Source organism: Anabrus simplex, chromosome 2 (genome assembly GCF_040414725.1).
Source record: "Anabrus simplex isolate iqAnaSimp1 chromosome 2, ASM4041472v1, whole genome shotgun sequence".
Taxonomy (NCBI): domain Eukaryota; kingdom Metazoa; phylum Arthropoda; class Insecta; order Orthoptera; family Tettigoniidae; genus Anabrus; species Anabrus simplex.
Window position 1 is genome coordinate 424,048,073 of NC_090266.1, and position 23,755 is coordinate 424,071,827.

Here is a 23,755-nt window from a genome sequence, read left to right on the forward strand (position 1 = left end):
TGCATTTTCAATCCAACGCCCAGATAAATGTGCTATCAGTTGCATAAATTTAAACTGCAGTCATAGTACATGTCATTGCTGGATCACTCACACACTGAGATTCTCTTTGTATACTGCAAGTTTATACTACTACCCCATTTCTGTTCTTCACCATTATCATTAACAAGGAACATGAACCATGGAGTTTCTTGTTGGTGAGCTTCCTGATTTTACTTACCAGTTTTATTTTAGGCTCCTCATGGCGTTTCATCTCACCAGTAACGTCGTATTGCGTGCTATGATTCATTGTACTAATGATGTGTTCTGTGAGACTCAAACGCTTGTCTTATCAAACTACGTTCTAGGTCAGATATCACATCGTGCTGTAGCTACATGAATGTAGCTGAAATTGATTGGTTGTCTGTCGTGTAGTGTTACGGTCAGAGGTAGCAGTTGCTAACCAGGAAGCACTGCCTATGACCCCCAGTTCCAACTCTGAGGAAAGGGTGTTACTCTGTGGAAGTTTTTGTTTTCTACGTGTTCATAAACTTTCACTGTGGGTTATTGCAAGAGTATTTCAAAACAAAAGCTATTAACATGTGACTGTGTTGAGTTGTTATTATAATTAGGGTTGCATAGTGTTCGTGCTTCTGCGTTAGGTTCTGCAGCTTTCAGGAAAGATACAGAAGAGCAGGAGGGGAAGTGACAGAGTTGGGTGGGGATGAGGCTCTTGGCATGGGGAACTCCATTGTCAGGCATGTGGGGGAAAGTGTAATGGAGGAAAGGAAACTAGGGAGAGTGTTATCCAAGAATTTGGTTAAGGCAGATGTTGAGGAAAATGGAAGAGGATATGTGAAATATTTGATTTGATTTTTTATCATGAACAACTACTTCTCTCTTTTATTTTCAAGATAAACCATCCATGTTCAGTTATTTTAATCCTATAATTGAAAGCTCCAGTGGGTACAACCTTTAATATTATGATAGAATGGAGACTAACTTTCCACTCCGTTTGGACAATACAAACATGCATAGAGATTAAACGTTTCTTATGCGATCCTGTATCGTGTATGTGTATGTTGGGTATTTAGCCTGAACGCTGGTTGGATCCTCATCAGGTCCACCATTAGCTGTCATAGATGGCCTAGGTGTCACTGACAAGGCGTACTAGGGAAATGAGGAGTGAGGTTGTTTCCCGTTGCTTTCCTCCCTGAGCCAGAAGTTGCTATTGTATAGCAGTCTGCCAAGCCCACTGAAATGCGTGCACCAACTGGCCCTATGAGCAACATTTTCACTCCTTTCATAGCAGGGATTGGCTGCATAAGGAATGGCATTACTAGCATCACTCGTACCTGTCACTTTCATATTGTCAAAGCTAAGGATAAGACTGAGACAGGTCAATGAAAGTAACAAATTTATTGTAGTCCATACCAGAAGACATAGTGCACTGTAAACACTGCATCTTGCCAGCAAAGGCAATATGTTCATAAATGTCATTTCAAATGTTTCACATCGAATCTCTTACACAAGTCAATCTCTGATAATATATTCTAATATGGTTAGTTGTTTAAGTGAAACCTCAAGAAGTATAACTTCTAACATTTCATTAGATTTGAAATGAACTTTCTACTCCACTTGAATAATACGCGCATTTTAGGCTTGACGTCACATACATAGTCATCTCAAGTGTGGACTAAACTTCGACGTATTTCGCGTATACAAGGATCATCTTCAGTACTGGGAATTTCCATTGCAGGCAATATAGTCACTGATTCACCCTCTGTTGCTAATCATCTAGCCAGTCATTTTGCGGATATGTCTGGTTCCGGGAATTACCGTTGTGATTTCCTAGCTGTGAAGCAGGAGGCAGAATGTCTTCACCTCATTTTTGCCACTCGAGCTTCAGAGGACTATAGCGTGCCCTTTACAGAGTGGCAGTTCCGCAGCACCTTGGTGCTTTGCTAGGACACGGCGAATTTCCATGATTAGATGTTGAAACACGTTAGAGGGTGAGTTTCCGTCGCAGTGGCAAGAGGGAATAGTAATTCCTGTCCTGAAGCCTGACAAAAACATAAGTTTGCAGGATGCTACAGGCCAATTTGTCCTACTGTTTGTGTAAGCTGTTTGAGAGGATGGTGAATCGCCAACTTCTGTGGTGCCAGGAGAAAAGGGGACTCTTTTCCCCAAGTACCAAAGTGGTTTCCAAACCACTCGCTTGACCACTGACCACTTGGTACACCTGGAGAGTTCTATCCAGGATGCTTTTCTCTGAAAACAGCATTTGGTGGCTGTTTTCTTTGACTTAGAAAATATGACACCACAAGGTGCTACATCCTTTCAGTCCTGTATCAATGGGGTTTCAGAGGTAACTTGCCAGTTTTTATTGAGAATTTTTTGTCCTCCATCTATTGTGTCTGAGTAGGGAGGGCATATTTGCAATACCACGTTCAGGAAAACAGTCCCACAGGGATCGGTTCTCAGTGTTGCTCTGTTCGCGATTGCCATAAACTGTATTATCGCCGCTCGTGGTTCAGCAGTAATACAGTCCTTATAGGTAGAAGATTTTGCTCTGCATTATAGCTCGCAAAATATGGCTGTCGCCGAGCGACAATTACAGGAAGCAATTAGGAGAGTGGAAAAGTGGACCCTAGGACGTGGCTTTCAGTTTTCAACCGCAAAGACCTCCGTTGTACACTTCTGCCGGAAGCGTACTTTTCACTCCCATCCTGAGCTTTATTTAGGGGATGTCACTCTTCCTGTAATTAAACCAAGTTTTTGGGCTACTTTTCGGTAGCAACCATACATGCGGCAGTTAAAAGCGAAATGCGGTAAGAAGCTGAAATTTTTTTAAGTTTCTTAGCGGCACTACTTTGGGGGGGGGGAGCAGACCGCACTGTGCTACCATGATTTTATAGGGCACATATTTTGTCCAGGTTAGACTGTGGTGGTGCAGCATATGGATCAGCAAGGCAAAGCGTCCTTGCAAAACTGAATAGCATCCACCACAGCGGAGTTAGGTAGGCAATGGGAGCTTTTCGCACAAGCCCCATTAGTAGCCTGCTCGCTGAATCTCGTGTGCCACCTTCACGCCTGAGGTGCCAGCGTATGATTCTGTCCTATGCTGGAAATTTACGATAGATGCCACTTCACCCAAGCTATCCCTGCATATTTCACAATGGAAACCATCGGCTGTATGCTGCTTATCCTCGAGCAACACAGCTGGTTGGAATACGCTTGGATGGCGGTCAGATTGTTTGATGTACCTTCGGTTCCTCATCTTGTCAGATGACCAAGTAGGGTGCCTCTGTGGATAATGCGACGACCTGAAATAATATTACATGTAACTAATCTCATGATAACCATGATGACCTGAAATAATTCTAGATTTGCATACCGGACCAAAGAACATGGACCCGACCATTTATCGGAGACTCTTCTTGTCCGTTGTTGCCCAGTATCTCGATTCAATCGTTTACACAGATGATTCGAGAGCAGAAGTGGGAGTAGCCTGTGCATTCTTTGTTGACAATAACGGATTTCTTTTCCCTCTCCGTGAAGCCTGTAGTGTGTACACAGCAGAGCTATATGCTATCTGTGAAGTTCTGCGCTACATGCTGTCTGATGAGTGCCATCACTTTCTGCTGTGTACTGCACCATATTGATACATGTTTCCCTCGGCACCCTCTGGTGCAGTGGTTCAAGGACTGGCTGGCCGGGTGTTTGGTTTCCGGCACCAGAATCGCGTTTATGTGGCTCCCAAGCCACATGGGTGTAGAGGGGAAACGAGTTAGCTGATAAGGCTGCCAAGGAGGCTGTTACATTGCCCCTGTTGCCTACAAGGTTGCAGCCTGTGATATTTGCTTTCAGGAGACACATTTGGTTATGTCCCATTGGGAGCTGGAGTGGCAAGCCACCCCTCTGCCAATTAAGCTGAGAGCGATAAACAGGAACAACAAAGGTATGGAGGACTTCGCTTCAGGCTTCTCAGAGGGAAGGAGTGGTATTAAGGTCTACACACACCAACGCGGGAAGCAGGAGCAAAACCTACAATCCCGCCGTCTCTGCAAAGTTAGGTCTTTCTGCACACACCAACGCGGTGAGCGGGAGTGAAACTTAGTTGCTGCAAAGTTCGTTCAATACATTGTCCTTCATGGCTATCTGTTTGAGAAAGTTCGTGATGGTTTCCTCACGTTCTGTTGCTTCCAGGAGTGAATGTAGCAGGCGGTGCCAATACTTTTTTTTAAACGTTCTAAAATGGCCTGATCCATAGGTTGTATCAAACTTGTTACGTTAGGGAGCAAAAATAAAGCACGAATTCATAAGTCAATGTTCATCTGGATGTGGCCCTGCTTTGTCCAGTAATAAAACTGCTTTAATAGGCAGACGTGGTCTCAGTAGAGGGGATCCCAGTACGATGACATGGCAGAAATACTCAAGGAATGAAATGCTGTAGAAAAATCATTTTAAATTTACGAAAATAAAAATTGTTTTCATATATTAATTTTTTATACTTCTTTAGTTATCATGAAATTCCTGGTTTTGTTGTAATATTTCTTCCAATGTCTTGCGTTCATATTATTGCTTGTCGTTAGGTAATTTACGTTTTCATTTAACGTCATTCTCATAGTATTGTAAGTATATATATCCATTGGGATATCGCACAATTGAAATTTGATGATGATGATGATGATGATAATAATAATAATAATAATAATAATAATAATAATAATAATAATAATAATAATAATAATAGTGACGACCTACGGCGTACTCTGTAATAAGACTGCCCTGCTTACACCTATACTGCACACCATTTAGCCATAATAATAATAATAATAATAATAATAAGTGTATAGATAGTATTAGTATATATCTTACATGTATCTGGAAGTTCACGAACGGAGAAATGTGTGCAAAAAAAAGGCACACAGTGATAAAATTAAAGAATTGATACTTGCCAGGTATACGCAGTTCTTTTCTTATTTCATCCCACAACATATGTATCTTCCTTACATTCTTGTAATCTTCATTACTCATGTCGTAAAGCATTGGATGTTTCTTAACGATCTCTGCACGCTGCGAACTGAAAATGGTTCGCAGCAATCCCGCCATGTAGGCGGGAGAGTGACGCACCAGTGTGAATGGATCCATATCCCGCTGTACTCATAGTTTGCGGCGGGATCGCTCCCGCTCCCGCGTTCCGCATTGGTGTGTGCAGACCTTTATGTTGTCTTTGGATCGGCCGCGGTATATTAACACGCTCCTATTTACTGAAGGGAGAACTCCTTACATGTAATAAATATCTCTCGACTAACTTTGACTTTTATTCTCTCTTCTTTACTTTGATTATATACGATTTTTTGCCATCGTCTAATTATAACCGCCAGACTATCAACTTTATTTTTATGCAATCTTACTACTTGTTGTATAACAATCTGTTGTTTTATCCATTGCACTTATTTTAGCAGCCTTCTAATGTTAATTTTGTTAATACTTCCACTATTATATCTCATCACACTGTATTTTTTAAACCATCATTGTTATTTTTAATGTTATTTTACTTCAAATCTCTTCAAGATTTTAAAATTCACTTCATTATTACATGTTATTTAGATGCTTATTTTTAATTTAAGGTTAAGACTATGGCTGATGATGCCTTCAGGGAAGGCGAAACATGTACCACTATTAGTTAACAAATTTATGTAAATCATCCAAGACGATTTTGTATTGATTAGGTGGTATAATAAATAACTTAATGTTATTATTTCAATCAGGGAGAACTCCTTTCGGTGTGTACTTGCGGCAGTCATCTTACTGTGGTACACATCCTTACGGAGTGACATGGACTTGACCGATCTGCGCCGTAGTCTAAATCTCCAGAGTACAATCTCTCTCTCCTATGAGATGACCAGCATTAAGCAGACATCATCCATTTTATGCGGGATAGTGGGCTGTTTTATTGTATATAAATGTATTTCCTATTAGTCTGTATATTATTGTTTACTATGTTTTATTCTATTGAATCTATTTTGGTCTGTACTTGTATATTTTAATATGTGTATTTTAAAATATTGATTTGAATAATATACAGAGTGGCCCACTTCAAAGTTTCACCACAAATATATCTGGAACAACAAGAGATATTGAAAAATGACTTTCACGGGTATGAAAGCAGGGAAGGGGCTAATTAAATACTATGAGCCAGTCAAAAATGTAAGAAAATATGATTTTCAACATAAACTTACATTTTTTAAATGGGCACCCTATATTATTTCTTGCGCAATCGTTAACATGAAAAATCGCGTAAGGAATGGCGTTTGTTTCATCGCAATCGCTGTGTTACATCCCGAGGTGTTGCAACGTGAAGTTGACACTCGTGATAAACGAAACGTGCAGCAGTTGCACATTCCGAGATTAAAGCATGAACCTCAAGTTCCTCTTAATAACTATGTGATTGGCGTACTTATGATGCGACAAGCGCTGTATGTAATGTTATTTGCTCTGTTATGAAGAGGGCTTGAAACAATACAGATTTCCAGTTGCACACAATGGAAAAGAAACAAAGGGGTTACTCGTTTGTGTTCCATTGATCTCTACTACTGTACAGTACTAGAATGGACGTAATGTTAACGAAATTATCACCGGTCGGGGTATTACATAATCAGTGGCTGATCAAGGGATCTAGCAGAGGGGGGGGATGCTGGTTTAATGTACATAGTTGTACGTAAATTACATAATGTAACATGACAAGTACAGGACATGTTATGGAACATTTTTAATTATTACATTACAATAGAAATTTTTCACATGGCGATGTGATGACATAAACGTATGTTTGTACAGTGGTACGTACAAAACAAGCAAACTTCTCAGAAACACACAAACATAACCAGATTTCTCACAGCAGAAACTCTACAAAGCATGTTCAAAGAGATCGCCATTTACATGGTAACACCGCTATGCACGCTCCAACACTGATAGACTCGCTGCTGTCAGTATTTCTGGTGTTATTGCAGCACATGCAGCAGTAATATGGTCTTTCATGTTGTCCATTGTTGTTGGCACCTAATGATACACCACATTTTTTACATGTTCCCCAAAGAAAGATATCTAATGGGGCGAGGTCCGGCGATCGCGCTGGAAGTCTCTGAACAGGACTGCCTTGTCCTATCCATCGATTTGGGAATTGTTGGTTTTGTGCATTTCTTGCCACTATGGCATTATCTTGATTTACTAGTTTCATTTCCGTATTGATAGTTCACATATGTATAGACAAGAAAAGGTTCCACCTTATCAATACAATTTTTATTATTGTAAGAATTGACTTACAGGACCGGTTTTGACTTTTAAATAGTCATCAGCTGTACATGAATACCTTTACATTTATGTCAAGCATTAGTTAATGTCCTTTCTTAAAGGGAGATGCCATAAGGAAGCATTATGTCTATAAGTGTCCAAATTGGGCATGTTGAATGTGAAATGGTTACATATTATGATTCACTTACTTAGGTATAGAGCTATCTCTTTAGAACTAGAATTTGTTTGTAAACCTAACTTAAGCTTAAATCTAAATTATGAATACATTAAACACATTAAAATTCACAGTACATGTTAAAATCCTTTAAAATAATGAATATAAAACATTTCATAGAAATGAATGTATGCGTCTTGCGTGTATCTATGTTCTCGTTTGAGTCCAATGTTATAAATAATTCAGTGCTTGTGTTCATAGGCAATGCTGTAGCTCTCTTGGGAAGTCTTCTTGTATATTTAAATGTCTCCACTTGTGTGGTGAAAAGCTTCTATTGTTAACAAAATCCAGTATATAGATGGAGGTAACTGTGCAGTTGTGAGTGGAATATTATCTTTTAGTATTGGAGGAAGTTGTGGTCTAGGTTGTACGTAAGTATTTCTTGATGCAGAGTGGTGGCTCCTTCCTTGTCTATAACTGTATCCTGATGTATGTTATCTGTGGAAGATGAAAATACAAACATAACTGGGGCAACATGTCAGCTTTTCAGAACATTACAACGACCGTTACAGAAATCAAAAATGCCATACAAAAGATTCCACGTGATTTACGCGAAGAAGTCACACTAAATCATAAAAAGGCTACCATAATACATCAACAAAATTCGAACAATAATCCTAGCAATAACACTGCAAATAAAGTACACATAAATAAACTTAAAAACAAAATAAAACAGAATAACCTACTCATAACGAAAGCAGACAAAGGCAACACCACTGTCATCATCGATAAGGATGAATACGTAACAAAAACTAAAGAATGCTTCCAAAACAACACCTTTCTAATCATACGTAAAGACCCAACTAACAACATACAAAGAAATCTCAAAACCTTACTAAAGAACACACATTTTTACTTACTGAAACAGAATCTACAAATCTTATAGTAACGAACCCCCAACTACCGACTGCAGAAGCCTATCCAAAAATACACAAAGAAAATATACCAATGAGACCTATCATTAATTACAGAGCAAGCCCAACATACAAATTCTCAATTCATTCAAAAATTCCTTAAGAAACATTACTCATTCCTAGCAAACAAAACTATACGGAATTCAATAGATCTTTGCAACAAAACCAAAGAACTGAAAATAGAGTAGTACTATACCATCGCATCATTCAATATAACATGTATCCCAATATTCCCACCAAGAAAACTATAGAAATAATTGAATCTAATCTAAGAAACCACAGTAATTTAAGCACTCTAGAAATTGAATTTATGAAGCTACTTGAATTTGCCATTAATAACAACTATTTTAGATTTTACGAAACAATCTACCAACAACAGGGCCTACCAATGGGGTTTCCTGCTTCTGGCATACTGGCTGAAATTTACATAGACTACTTAGAATGTACATCTATCAGCAAAATAGACAACATATTCTTTTGGTGCAGATTTGTTGACGATATTTTCGTCATCATTGATAAGATCCACTGACGAAAATATCATATTGGATAGACTTAACACAATAGACCCCTGCATAAAATTTACCAAAGAAACTGAAAACAATCACACCTTGAACTATCTGGATATAACAATAATTGGATACGAAAACCACTTATCATACAAAATATACCGAAAAACCCCCCACATACATCGAACACGGTCAAAATAGATTCCATCCATCCCAATACTCCTAAAAAAGCAGTTTACTACAGCATGATCTACCCTAGAGCTTTTAATATACCGTTAACAGAAGATGACTTAAAAGAGGAAATACGACTAATCCACAAAATAGCTAAAAATAATGGATACAAGAAGGAAATGGTCAATACAATTATTCATAAAATCAAATCTCAACCTAAAACCAGATTGACAAAAATAGACAAACCTAAAAAGGATTACGTATTATTTACTTTCAACAACCCACACATTTATCCCATAACAATCATCTTCAAAAAACATAACGTAAAAAATAGCATTGAAGACCATGCACAATAGCACTAACATCTTGCACAATACCAAGATAATCAACAGTAACAAAAAGTACAATCAATCAGGAGAATACCGTATCAGATGCAACAATTGTGAAACCAGCTATGTTGGACGTACCGGTAGAAACCTCACAGTCCGATATAATGAACACTTAAATGCCGTAAAACATAATTTTTCAGCAGTAGGCCAGCACATTGAAGATTATAAACACAGCTTCACAAACATCGCAAATGACATAAAAATATTAAATATAAATCCTAATATAACAGAAGAGTTTTATATATTGTTAGACCAATACGCCAATCCCAATTACAATATAAATAAAATTGCAGAAGAAACCAATACCATTTTCAATAAAGCCATCCCTGCTTTAAAAAATGACTATCTGAAAATAATCAACAAACAGAACATAACACGCGCCATACTACTGACGAACGACACGCCCAGCTCTGCTCCTACCCCCACAACAGCAACTCTCTCTACCCCTCTATCCATTCCCCTCGCAGCAGCAGACACAAACCTAAAGAGAAAGCGATACAGTACACGCCAAGCACTCAAATCCAACACAACCCAACCACGACAGCAATAGCAAGTACACATTCACTTAACACACACACATATATAGGCATTCCTTCAGTGTATAACCCTACTCATACTTTATTTTCGTCTTCCATGGATAACATACATCAGCATACAGTTATTGACGAGGAAGGAGCCACCACTCTGCATCAAGAAATACTTACGTACAACCTAGACCACAACTTCCTCCAATACTTAAAGATAATATTCCACTCACAGCTGCACATACTTACCTCTGTCTATATACTGGATTTTGTTAAAAATAGCTTTTCACTACACACACACACACACACACACACACACACACACACACACACACACACACACACACACTCACTCACTCACTCACAAGTGGAGACATTTAAATATACAATAAGACTTCCCAAGAGAGCTACAGCATTGCCTATGAACGCAAGCACTGAATTATTTATAACATTGGACTCAAATGAGAACATAGATACATGCAAGACGCATACATTCATTTCTATGAAATGTTTTATATTCATTAATTTAAAGGATTTTAACATGTACTGTGAAGTTTAATGTGTTTAATGTATTCGTAATTTAGATTTAAACTTAAGTTAGGTTTTACAAACAGTCTAGTTATAAAGAGATAGCTCTATACCTAAGTACTCGAATCAAAATATATAACCATTTCACATTCAACATGCCCAATTTGGACACTGACATAATGCTTCCTTATGGCATCTCCCTTTAAGAAAGGACATATTAACTAATGCTTGACACAAATGTAAAGGTATTCATGTACAGCTGATGATGACTATTTAAAAGTCGAAACCGGTCCTGTAAGTCAATTCTTACAATAATAAAAATTGTATTGATAAGGTGAAACCTTTTCTTGTCCATACTATGGCATTATGCGCAGGGCATCCATCATGCTGATACTACATTATTTGAGACAAATCAGGATTTAGGTCGTCTATTTTTACAGGTAAGGTACTTCTCAAATGCTGCCTGTACTTTCACCTGGTAAGAAATATGGGCCAGTGATTTGTTGTCCTACAATACCAGACCATACATTGATGCTCCACTGACGTTGTTCTACCTGATGAAGCCAATGTGGGTTTTCTGTTGCCCAGTAATGCATATTGTGTAAGCTGACGTTCCCATGGTTTGTAAACGTGGCTTCATCGGTAAACAGTACCCGACACATAATGTTGTGGCCTTGCTGCAGAACCCACTGGCAGTATTCCAGACGAATTTGAAAGTCAGTGCCGTGAAGCCCTTGATGTAATGACGAGGTATGGGTGGTATTTATGCCGGTGAAGAATGCGCATCGTGTTTGTTCGAGAGATTCCAATCTGTCTTTCCATTTCACGAGAACTGGCATGAGGAATTATTGCAGATCAGCTGCCAGAACAGCTACTTCTGCTGCTTCATGTGTTGCTTTCTTGCTTTGGACCCGTGTTTGTGGTGACAAGCTGCTTGTTGTGCAAAGTTTTCTAACAATATTGGTCAAGGTAGGACGGGTTGAGTAATGTCTATTAGGGTAACGCTGCGCATACAGTTGTGCTGCTCATGTGCCATTTTGGCAACATTCTCCATAAAGTAATAACATGTCGGCCATTTCTTCATTTGTGAAAACCATGTCGGATGCCTAGAATGGATGGACAGGTAAATTAATGCCACGTTTAAAACCTTGATACCAATTACTGTGTACAGTACACCAGAGTCATTTACCCCAACGTACCTCCGAGCCAACCTTCTTTGTAGAGAAGAAAAAAACACACTCAGTGACGACATGTACAGACCTTCAGAGGCGAGGGTTGTATTGGGTAGTGTCATGGGTCAGCTTACACTGACCGGTGACATTAAATTTTGTTACAGTAACTTTGCTGTACGAATTATGTACATTCTGAAGTAGTACAATATAGAGTAGGCTACTGTACTGTGTAGGTAAATAACACTCAAGAGAGAAACCATTATTTACATATCCCTTTGCTGTGGCAGGAAACCCTATTCTTATTTTCAGCCCTCTTGATAACAGTGCAAATAACATTAAGTATAGTGCTTGTCGCATTGTAGTACGTCAATCACGTCGTGATTAAGAGGAACGTGAGGTTTGTGCTTGAATCTCGGTATGTGCAACTGCTGTGCATTTCATTTATCTCAAGTGTCGACTTCACGTTGCAATACCTTGGGTTATAATTGACTTGTTGCAATGAAACAAACTCCATTCCGTACGCGATTTGGCATGTTAATGGTTGCACAAGAAATAATACAGGGTGTCCATTAAAACAATGTAAGCTTATATTGAAAATCATATTTTCTTATGTTTTTGACTGGCTCATAGTATTTACTTTAATTAGCCCTTTCCCTGATTTCATACCCATGGAAGTTATTTTTCAATATCTCTTGTTGTTCCAGATATATTTGTGGTGAAAGTTTTAAGTGGGCTACTCTGTATATTACTACATTTGAAGTCAATGCCTTGTCCTACTGTGATCTATATTTTCTATCATTTTATCAGAAAAAAAGGCATTGCAAATTAGATCCAGTGTTTATTTTAAACTCATAATCATTCTTCATCATACTGTAATTGGTTTTAAATTCTGGTCAGTGGATACATTAAAAAAAATATTTGTCATTTTGTTTCAACTCGTACCATTAGGGCCTGATGATCTAGATGTTAGGCCCCTTTAAACAACAAGCATCATCGTCATCATAATCATGTTTATTATGCGATTTTGTTCCATATGTTCAGGCGTGTCATTTTTAAAAATGTTTCAACCCAAAGATTTTTTTATATGTTAATATCTGACAATACATTCTAACATTGTTCATTTTAATTTGTGTGCACTCTTCTAGCCGTGGTTGTATGACTTTTCTAATTATAACATTTGGCTGAGGATGGTCTTCAGAGACCAAATCTAGTCCTGAACTGAATTTAATTTGTACATAATAAAAGTATTACAGACCGGGCGAGTTGGCCGTGCGCTTGCATCCGGGAGATAGTAGGTTCGAATCCCACTATCGGCAGCACTGAAAATGGTTTTCTGTGGTTTCCCATTTTCACACCAGGCAATTGCTGGGGCTGTACCTTAATTAAGGCCATGGCCGCTTCCTTCCAACTCCTAGGCCTTTCCTATCCCCTCGTCGCCATAAGACCTATCTGTGTTGGCGCGACGTAAAGCCCCTATAAAAAAAAGTATTACAGAGTTCGATAGCTGCAGTCGCTTAAGTGCAGCCGGTATCCAGTATTCGGAAGATAGTGGGTTCGAACCCCACTGTCGGCAGCCCTGAAAATGGTTTTCCATGCTTTCCCATTTTAACAACAGGAAAATGCTGGGGCTGTACCTTTAAGGCCACAGCCACTTCCCACTCCTAGCTCTTTCCTGCTCCATCGTCGCCATAAGACCTACCTGTGTTGATGCGATGTAAAGCAACTTGCAAAAATAAAAGTATTGAATAAGTGGAACCTTTTAGAATTTGCTTTCCTACTTGTAATTTTCAATATGGATCAGCCTGAAATTCAATGCTTACGAGACTAGAGCATCACTAGTAAGGTCTGCGCTGATTCACCCACCGAACTAAAGTAGTACAGTGGTATTTCCTAACGGATGATAACATGAAATTGTGCGGTACTTGGAATGCCAGGTTATGCAATAGGAAGGCTGCTACTTGACATCTTTATTTCAAAAGGCATCCAGAACTGTCTGATAAATGATTGAGAAAGTGGCTGCATCAAATATGGAAACAATTCTTTCCCCCCACTTTGTACCCAAAAAATTGGATTATGTAAATTATTATATTATGCAAGAAAATCCGGTACTAGTGAGCCTAACTTAGCCTGTCATCTCTTGTGGAATTTGCTTGCAGCAAGGTGGTAATACTTTTTAAATATAATTCTTAACTCGTGAATAACATTCACCTCTTACTCTCCAACCAATAGTTTTGTTTGGAGCCAGTTTTTAAGGAACACAGTAATGTCCATGGTATTAAATGTCATCCAGAGAATGTTTTAATGACATCATTTAATTACTCCTTTCTCCACAACGATCCACTTCTGATGGAACATCCTGTTTTTCCACCACAGATTAGTTCCCTTGTATCTACTTCTATTACCTGTTCATTCTTAATAGATGTTCTGGATTCAAAGTCGGTTCTAGTTTAGTCTATTATGGATTTGGTGCCCATACCTTCCCATACATATATGTTAATATCCTTACTTTTGAAGAATGAATTCCCTACTGCTAATTGCATATTCACACAGGAGTTAATTATATGAAACCCATTCATATTAGCTTCTGTATCTTCCCCACATTTACCCAATACCTTCCCATATCCTTCACTTCTATTTCCAGTCCTAGCAATGAAATCGCCCATTAACACTGTTCTGTCCTTGCTGTTGACTGACTATATCACTCAGTGCTTCATTATCTTTGTCATCCTCCTCTACTCCAACACATGGTGAATACAGTGAGATGATTCTCATCATAATTCTTGCAACTCCTAAATCTATTTACATCATTCGTTCATTTATGTGACTAACAAACTGCAGTGGAAAATATTAGTAATTCATCACTTCAGCACACACAAAAGCAAAAATATTATTTCACTGTGGTACTAATTGATGAAATAGATAGGAAGCAGCATCTAGCCTGAAAAGAAGTCTCCATAGTGTCCATGCAGAAGATACAACAGATAGTCCCAAATTGTTTGGCACAAATTCAGTGGTGAGAAAGTTGAGAGGAATGGGTCTTCTGGCAGTTGCATTACTGAATGCTGTTGGAATTTGGAAGATAGAAGTTTAAACTGTCCCAGAAGGCTGTCTAGGATGAACAGTTTGTCATTTGAGGGTTTGACTTTTTGCTTTCCTGGACCTAAATACTTTGCCCACTGCTGCTTAGCCTAAAAGGAATGTTATAATTTTACTACTTAATGATAATATATTTGAGCTCATATTTCTTTTGAATCTTATATTACTGTTCGAACTGTGCAACAATATGCTTTAAATGCTGAACAAATTATTCTTGTACTGCTCTTATTTAGTCTGCCTGGCATCTTCCATTATGAACCTCATTGCGATACTCATAATTATCATGGTTGATAACCATACAGTTAGAAATTTTAAATAAAATTATGCTGCCTCTATATTCCTCTTATCAGGTGTTGAAACACAGATGCTTTTAGTATACGATATTATATGTTTTGTTTTTGAAATCCAGGAGGTATTTCATGAACGGGTCAAAGTATACCAGAACTGGCAACATTCTCAGCAGATGCTCAACAAGAAACGTGAGCAGAAGGCCAAATTGGAGATCTCTGGAAAACCAGATAAGGGGAGCATAGCTGGTATGGAAGTTGTTGAGGTAAGATGAAATATCAGTTGTATCTTCTGCTCTATATTGTTTTACCACCATCTAATCAATATTATGTCATCTTTGTGCAGTGGGAAGCAAAGGTCGAACGATGCCAAGAGGAATTTGATAACATCTCGAAGATGATTAAAAAAGAAATGGAAAGATTTGAAGTGAATAGAGTTAAAGACTTCAAAGCTGTTATAATTCAGTATTTGGAAAATCTTATGAATCATCAGCAACAGGTAAATAATCATTCTTTTTGCTGGAGCTGTTGCTTAAGGCTACAGCTGCTACCTTCTCAATCCTAGACCTTACCTGCCCTTGCATCATCAGAAACTTTCTGTGTATTAGTGTAGTTTTAGATCACTAGAAGAAAGAAAAGTGCTTTTGAAGAGCTGTGAAAGTACAGAATTCCTAATTGTGCTGTGATGTGGAGGAAATGGAGGTTATTGTTCATGTTTGGTAGTCCATAGTATGTAAAAAAAATATTGGTCATCCCGGAGTATTACATGATTGAAACAGGATAAATTTGAAACTTATCAGGGTTAGGACTAGCACAGTTGGTCTGGAGTAAATACACACCACTTACCTTGCAGTATCATTTTCCAAGGATCCTACCAATGTGGACAATCGTTAGATAATGTATGAGGACTTGTATTACCTCTAGAATCACCATTTTGTTATTGAGCAAGATAAGTCAAAAATATGTCCATAGTGATGTTGTTGCATAAATTTGGGTGCCATTACAGTTGAGAACTAATACTGGTTGCTTTCCCTAAACATGTACTTGCAAGCTTATTGCATATCCATCTTGCTTTTCAAATATTTATTTCCAGAATATGGTGATCTCTGTCTCGGTAAATTAAGTAATGGACACCAATGGAGGTTGGGGTTCACACATGCTTGTTCCATACAGTGGCCCTCGTCAGTACCAACAATAATCTAAAAATAAATTTCAGACTCCGTACTTGGTAAATTGAGATAGTAGGAATTTGAAAATATTGAAATGGATGGATGGATGGATGGATGGATGGATGGATGGATGAAGAATTAAAGAAGGGGAGAAGGGGAGAAAGATAAAATTCCTGGGGAAATATTAAAGGTAAGGATTGGGATATAGTGCCATACCTGAACTACTTATTCGATTACTGTTTGTATGGAGGAGGGATACCAGATGAATACATATTTGCATTAGTAGCCCCAGCATACAAGTGAAAGGGTGATAAAACAAAAACCAGACTATTGCAGGCCAGTTAGCGTGACATGAGTTATTTGTAAGCTCTAGGAAAGCATTCTTTCTGATTATATTACACATTTGCAAAATCACTAACTGGATTGATTGAAGACAGTTCGGGTTTATCAATCAATTTCAATCGATCACTATTGCGCCATTTCCCATGTCCAGGTCACTTGGCGTCAAAGAAAATACATGGTTAGGGTCGGTAGGCATCTCAGGGTATGTATCAAATATAAAAATTTTAATGTCGATCCAGGCGTGAAATGTTCACAATGCATTCTTTTGCTCAAGAATAAATTTGATGGTCGTCTCTACAAATGTCCAGTTATGGTGACTGCTATCCATAATAAGGTTGCCATAATCATGACTTGCATACTATATGACTAACTATAAATGATATTAAATTGTATCTTACTATCATTTATTCAAGAAATAAATGTGATGGATAAAAAGAAATCTGCCCAGAGTTCGAAATTAATCAATGAACTTGAAATGTTATTTTCAAATCGTATGTTCATAACCATTTCTCATTATAGGAGTTAATATAATAATCATTGAAAGGATAGTTGCTTTATGTTTGCTTTAACATCTCATAATATAATGAAATAGATAAAATATTTACTAATCTGCATGGATTAAAATTATTTAAGTTAATTAATTGGCCTTCCTAATTAATTGTCTTTTATCTTATCGTGAACTCATTTCTTGATATCAAGAACTAATGTTTTTCTATGTTTTCTTTAAATTAGACTTGCACAGAATAAGATTAGTTTCATCCCTGTGGAACATTCATTGGCTACAGATCAATTACAATCAAATGAATTGCCAATGATCATCACCACATTAAATATCTATAATGCTTTGAAAATGAGTGAACTTGTCCTAAAGAAATTTGGTAGTTTCTCAATTGAATTGTAAATCTAGTATATAGCTTCATGAAATTCAATCAATCCTGAGTATAGGGAATACCATGGATGAAAACTCTAAATTATCATCAGCCATATCATATGACTAAGAATATGTATTACCAGGCAAGTTGGCCGTGCGGTTAGGAGCGCGCAGCTGTGAGCTTGCATCCGGGAGATAGTGGGTTCGAATTCCACTGTCAGCAGCCCTGAAGATGGTTTTCCGTGGTTTCCCCATTTTCACACCAAGCAAATGCTGGGGCTGTACCTTAATTAAGGCCACAGCTGCTTCCTTCACATTTCTAGGCCTTTTCCATCCCATCGTCGCCATAAGAGACCAATCTGTGTCGGTGCGACTTAATAAAGCAGAAAAAGAATATATTAGTGATTATCCATTGCTTGCTACACTTGTTATAATAACGTTATGCAATCCAAGAGTAGGAATCTATCATTGAAACCAACATTTAAGTGAAAATCATAGGTATCTGAATTTATTTTGATCAATCCCTATCAGTAGCTTGTAAACACTGTATAATGCTGCCATTTGTCATGCGATATGGGTTATTCACTGCATAAACATCATTATTTCCTTAATAACTATCATTAATCTGCATCTGCACCACTAATGTATCCTTTATTTATTAATACCTAAATCCTTCCACTTATATCTTCACAGCATATCATTATTCATGAATTCTTTTCTTCATATTTCAATATTCTATCATCTCGTACTTCCTTTCTCATATTTCACTTCATATATCATCCGCAACACATTTCAATATTTATTTAATTCACACTGACGCATAATTCATCTTACCTTTCAGTAAAGCAATCTCCGGATTAATGTATCCACAAAGACGCACACAAGATGCTGTCAGTTGGTACAATTATTTTATTTACATTTATCTACACATTAAACACACACATAACCTTGATCACTGCTGTCACAACTAAACACTCCCATCACTAAGCTGCCATTTTAAAACAACTGAATAACACAACACATAGAGGTTACAACCTTGGAACACAAAACAGTTGACTGCTTAAAAACATATCAACACGTGGTCATAAGCATAACCTTGCTACACCATGACTCTTTAAACAATAACTTCCAACAACTCGCTTAACAGTAACCCTCAATAACTTCCAATCACTGCCAAGATCATCTCTTCTTTATATATATCCTGGCCAGCTTCCAGAAAGATACGTTACAAGCAATACCTTCATGAAAATTCTAGAGTGCGTAATACATAGATTATAATGTATGGAATATTGTCAATTGTTCTCATGCCTATTACCATTCTGGAAGTTACAGTGTGTTTCACAATTATGGATTATAATTTATATATACAGGTATGAATAAATTATAATATTAATTTACGGGTATTAACGGAACTGATATAAATGTCTTTTGTACAACACGTTTCATGACATAACTTCATACATACACAATACGATCATTCAACTATGTAAATAATAATAATAATAATAATAATAATAATACTAAATGGATGTACATCACTTCATAGCCATACATCAAAGTAATAACAATAATCGTAAAATAATAATCACAATCGTGATATAATTAGAGCTCGATACTTGTATTAGTTACCCATGGGTGAGAGAATATTGTTTTCAAGTTATACCTGTTATCGCACTTGCATCAATTTCCCCCTTATAACTTGAAACAATTTCCCCACTTTGTTGCACACTCTTGATCCACACCATTTAACCATACACACAGACGACCTCAGTCTCGCAGTCCTCCTGTTGGCACTGTCGAAGTCCACAATTCGCAGCCCGACGGTTCCATCGGGGACCACCACCTTCCCATGATGGGTCCGCTGGGTCTGGTCGATGGTGTCTTTGTTCCTGGTAATGGTGATCCACAGGTCCTCACATGGCATTCGAAACTCCGCCGGCTTTCCCCTCATTCGTACCTTGGTGTACTGTCAGGTGTCACCCTCGTTTTGTGGTTGTCGGTTCGGACTCCATCGGTTCTGCCTCGTAGAGTGGGTCCCACTGGCTGTGTCATTGCCATCGCTGCTTCCATCTCCTGGGACATCGTCTGAGCATCCCCATAGTTCTGCTCCATGCTGAACATCGTCCCTGGACAGTTCGCGGTGCCGTGGAGCTTACTGCGGCTGTCGAGCGCCTTGCTCTTGGTGTTCCATCGGCGCGCTGCACCCCCTCCCGCAGCCGGACTCGGCAGTCAGCTCCTGGCTGGTGGACACCGCTGCGCCCGCCGAACTCCCCCACAGCTTTCTCGCAGGTCGAAAATGACTGCGGGCTGCATCGTACTTCCATCTCCTGCCCACGAAGTCCAGTGATCGGGTATTCGGCTCCATCTTCTGACGTCAATCCGGTCATGAACTGGGCCCCGATGCTCTCCTAGAGTTTTCCAAATTGGGCTCCGATGTTCTCGAGTTTTCCCAACTCTGCCTTGATGTTTTTAGCTGGGTCTGAATGAAGTTAACTGTTTAAGCATCACCATGGTCCTCTGGTTGTTCTTAATTTTAGAGTCCAATAGATTCAATAGTCCTGTCACGGTCGCCAGTTAACGTATCCACAAAGATGCACGAGTTGCTGTCAGTTGGTACAATTATTTTATTTACATTTATCTACAAACTAAACACAAACATAACCTTGATCACTGCTGTCGCAAGAAAACTCGCATCACTAAGCCACCATTTTAAAACAATTGAATAACACAACACATAGAGGTTACAACCTTGGAACACAAAGAAAACAGTTGACTGCTTAAAAGCATGTCCACATGTGGTCATAAGCAAAACCTTGCTACACCATCACTGTTCAACCAATAACTTCCAATAACTCGCCTAACAGTAACTCTCAATAACTTCAAATCACTGTCAAGATTGTCTCTTTATATATATATATATATCCTGGTCAGGCTTCCAGAAAGATACTTTACAAGCAATACCTTCGTGAAAATTCTAGAGTGCGTAATACATAGATTATAATGTATGGAACATTCTCAGTTGTTCTCATGCCTATTACCATTCTGGAAGTTACAGTGTGTTTCACAATTATGGATTACAATTTACATATACAGGTAAGAATAAATTATAATATTAATTTACAGGTACAGTAAAACCTGTCTTAACGGACATCTTTCACCGGCGGACAGCCCTCATTGGCGGACGATTTTCTAGGTCCGTAATTAAATGCCATGTTGTGTATGAGTGATTTGTCCCTCTTATACGGACACCCTTTATTATGGACATGGACACACCATAGCCGCGAGAAACTCCAATTAAAACTCTCCTAACGGACGCTTTCTTTTTCAAAAAATTCTGTATTTGTGTCCTGTACAGTATGTATTCGCTTACTTTTTGCACAGCCGGTACTTCCAAGAATCACAGACACCGTAACTTTTGGTCCTGGCTGTACAAATTCTTGGAAGGCAACACTAAGCTACGCTATCACTTCCGGAAGTTGTGTGATCTGACATGCTAGGAATTCGTACCTTCACTGTCAGGTTACTTTTCATTGACTCTTGGGCTTTTGATGTGTTCAATTTTACGTTAGTAAGTGTGTGTAAACATGGCTCCGAGGAAGTTCTTAACTTTAAAAGTAAAGGTAGGCATAATAGACTATCATAAACGTGAGAAGTGTGGCAGCTGAAATTGTGAAAAAGCAAGAGGAACTAGTGAAAGAATGGCTTTTAAATGGCAATGAACAGTGCATTAAACTGTTTCAAAGTGGTAGTGGAGCTCTCATTGACAAGGCAACGCTAGAGCGGTTTGCTAAAATAAGAAGTCAGAATGTCCCTCTCTCAGGACCAGTGATACAAGCAAAAGCGTTAGAATTCGCGACAGAATTAGGTATTGGAGATTTCAAAGCCTCGAATGGCTGGCTAGAAAGATTCGGAAAGCGACATGGTATCAACTTCAGAGTGATTTGCGGAGAATCATCCAGTGTTAATATGGAGATTGTTGACAACTGGCAAGAAAAAATACCTTGAATCATAGATGGGTATGCTCCGGAAAATATTTTGAATGCCGTTGAAACTGGATTATTTTTCCGTGCTTTACCTGACAAAACTTTGTGTTTCAAAGGAAATCGTTGTACTGGTGGAAAAGTTGTGAAAGAATGTCTTACGGTCTTGTTATGTGAAAGTATGAGTGGAGAACGGGAGGAGCCCCTTGAGATAGAGAAAGCTGCAAAACCAAGGTGTTTTAAAAATATGGACGTTACGAAGTTTGGCATTGAATGGAAAGCGAATAGGAAAGCATGGATGACCAGAGAAATGAGAGTGGCTAGGACAATTGGACAGAAAAATGATATGCCAGGAGCGAAAAGTGTTATTATTCCTCGATAATGCAGCATCGCATCCGGATACAATTAAGTTGCAAAATGTGAAGATCGTCTTTTTCCCACCAAATGTAACATCAGTTTCTCAGCCGCTTGACCAAGTAGTGATCCAGAACTTCAAGGTTATGCACAGACAGTTAGTGATGAAGCGCATAGTATCAGAACTTAACGGGAATGAAGTAACCCTTCAAACACTGACAAAGGGGCTGAATATTCTCCAAGCAATTTCATGGATAACCAATGCACGGCCTCAACAATTCGTAACTGCTTTCTGAAAGCTGGGTTTCCCGCTAGTGGTGGACATCCCGAAATAGAATCGGATACCCTTCCTGACAGTATTGAAACAACACAAGAGTTGATTAATGCAGCAGGTTACAGTGTACAAGGGAACACCTGTATTGAAATTGATTCAGATATTCCAACAGAGTGTGAGAGTGGAGACACGAAAACGATTCTTCAGTCAATCCAAGGGAAGGGGGACAAAAATGAAGATTCTGACGAAAGCGGGAGTGAAGGTGATGCTAATGACGACTTTGAAGAAAATACGGAAATGAATGTGCTGCCAATAACCTCGTACAGTGAGGCTCTCGGCATTGTTAAGCGACTGAAAGAATTTTATTATAAACAAAACGATGAAAAAGGTGTAAATTTGAACCAGGATTTAATTGCACATAGTGAAAACATCATTGCTAAACCGAAATGGACAAAACAAATGAACATTAAGGATTTTTTCAAGTGCTAATGTTTTACTGTACTGTGCTAGAGATTGCTACATCTACATACTGATTTGAAGTTTCAAAAACTCGTACGTTCTTCTTAATTTTAACATGGTGAACGGTAATATTGTACAGTGTGCTCAATAGAGGTTCCCATAGAAGTGTTTTTGTCTCTTTAATACAGTGCATCGCAGCTGCAGCAGCCCATCTACAACTTTCTCATGTGAGTACAGTGCAGTATATTGTACAATACTGTATACAGTATGCAGTTAAAGGTACATTTGCGAGAATTGTTAACACATACAATACATGGGTTATTGTGTTCCAACTTATGTTTAATGGTACCGGTTTCATAACCTCTTGCGGGCGGACACCCCTTCATAACGGACATTTTTTCGGTCCCGAAGGTGTCCGTTATAGGGAGGTTTTACTGTATTTACATTAACGGAACTGATATAAATACCTATGTATAACACGTTTCATGACATAACCTCACACACAATACTATCATTCAACTAAGTAAATAGTAATAATACTACTAATACAAAATGGATGTACATCACTTCATAGCAATAATAATAAACGACATAGAAACCGCTAGAACTCAAGTTGAAATTTTAAAGGAAATTGCCGAACAAACTGGTTTGCAGATATCGTTTGAGAAAACAGAAGTAATGACTAACATCAAAGAGGCTCCACCGAAACTCCATACAAAATACGGGGACGTCACCCGAGTAGACAAATTCAAGTACCTGGGTGAGATCATCATGAAAAATGGACTGGACAAAGCACTTCAGGAGCGAGTACGCAAACTGGAAATAGCCTACCAAACATCCCGCACAATCTACAACAAAAAATGCCTTTCCCAAAACACCAAGATTCGTCACTATGAAACAGTTCTGAAGCCAGTAGTTCTATATGCAGCCGAAAGCCTGTCTCTAAATGCCAACAAAGGACTCCTTGAAGAACTGGAGAAAAGAGATCACAAAATTGTGAGAGGAATCTTGGGATCAAAGTACAGAAATGGAATCCATCAAAAGAGATCCAACAAGGAAGTTTACAGCAAAATAGAGAAAATTACTGACACAATCAGAAAAAGACGGGCACGATTTTACGGTCATCTGAAAAGAATGGACGGAAGAAAGTTAACTAAAGAAATCTTTAACTTTTTTGATTCAAACCCCAAAACCACAATTCCCTGGTTT

General features: G+C 38.4%; 1 protein-coding gene across 1 annotated transcript in view; it reads left to right on the forward strand.

Annotated features, from left to right (window-relative positions):
- Positions 1-23,755, forward strand: part of Snx1 (sorting nexin 1) — a 339,596-nt gene that overhangs the window by 288,719 nt on the left and 27,122 nt on the right. The window contains exons 9-10 of the mRNA XM_067140832.2: positions 15,220-15,363; positions 15,444-15,596. Coding sequence (XP_066996933.1) covers positions 15,220-15,363; positions 15,444-15,596 — 297 coding nt within the window. The remainder of the gene's footprint in view (positions 1-15,219; positions 15,364-15,443; positions 15,597-23,755) is intronic.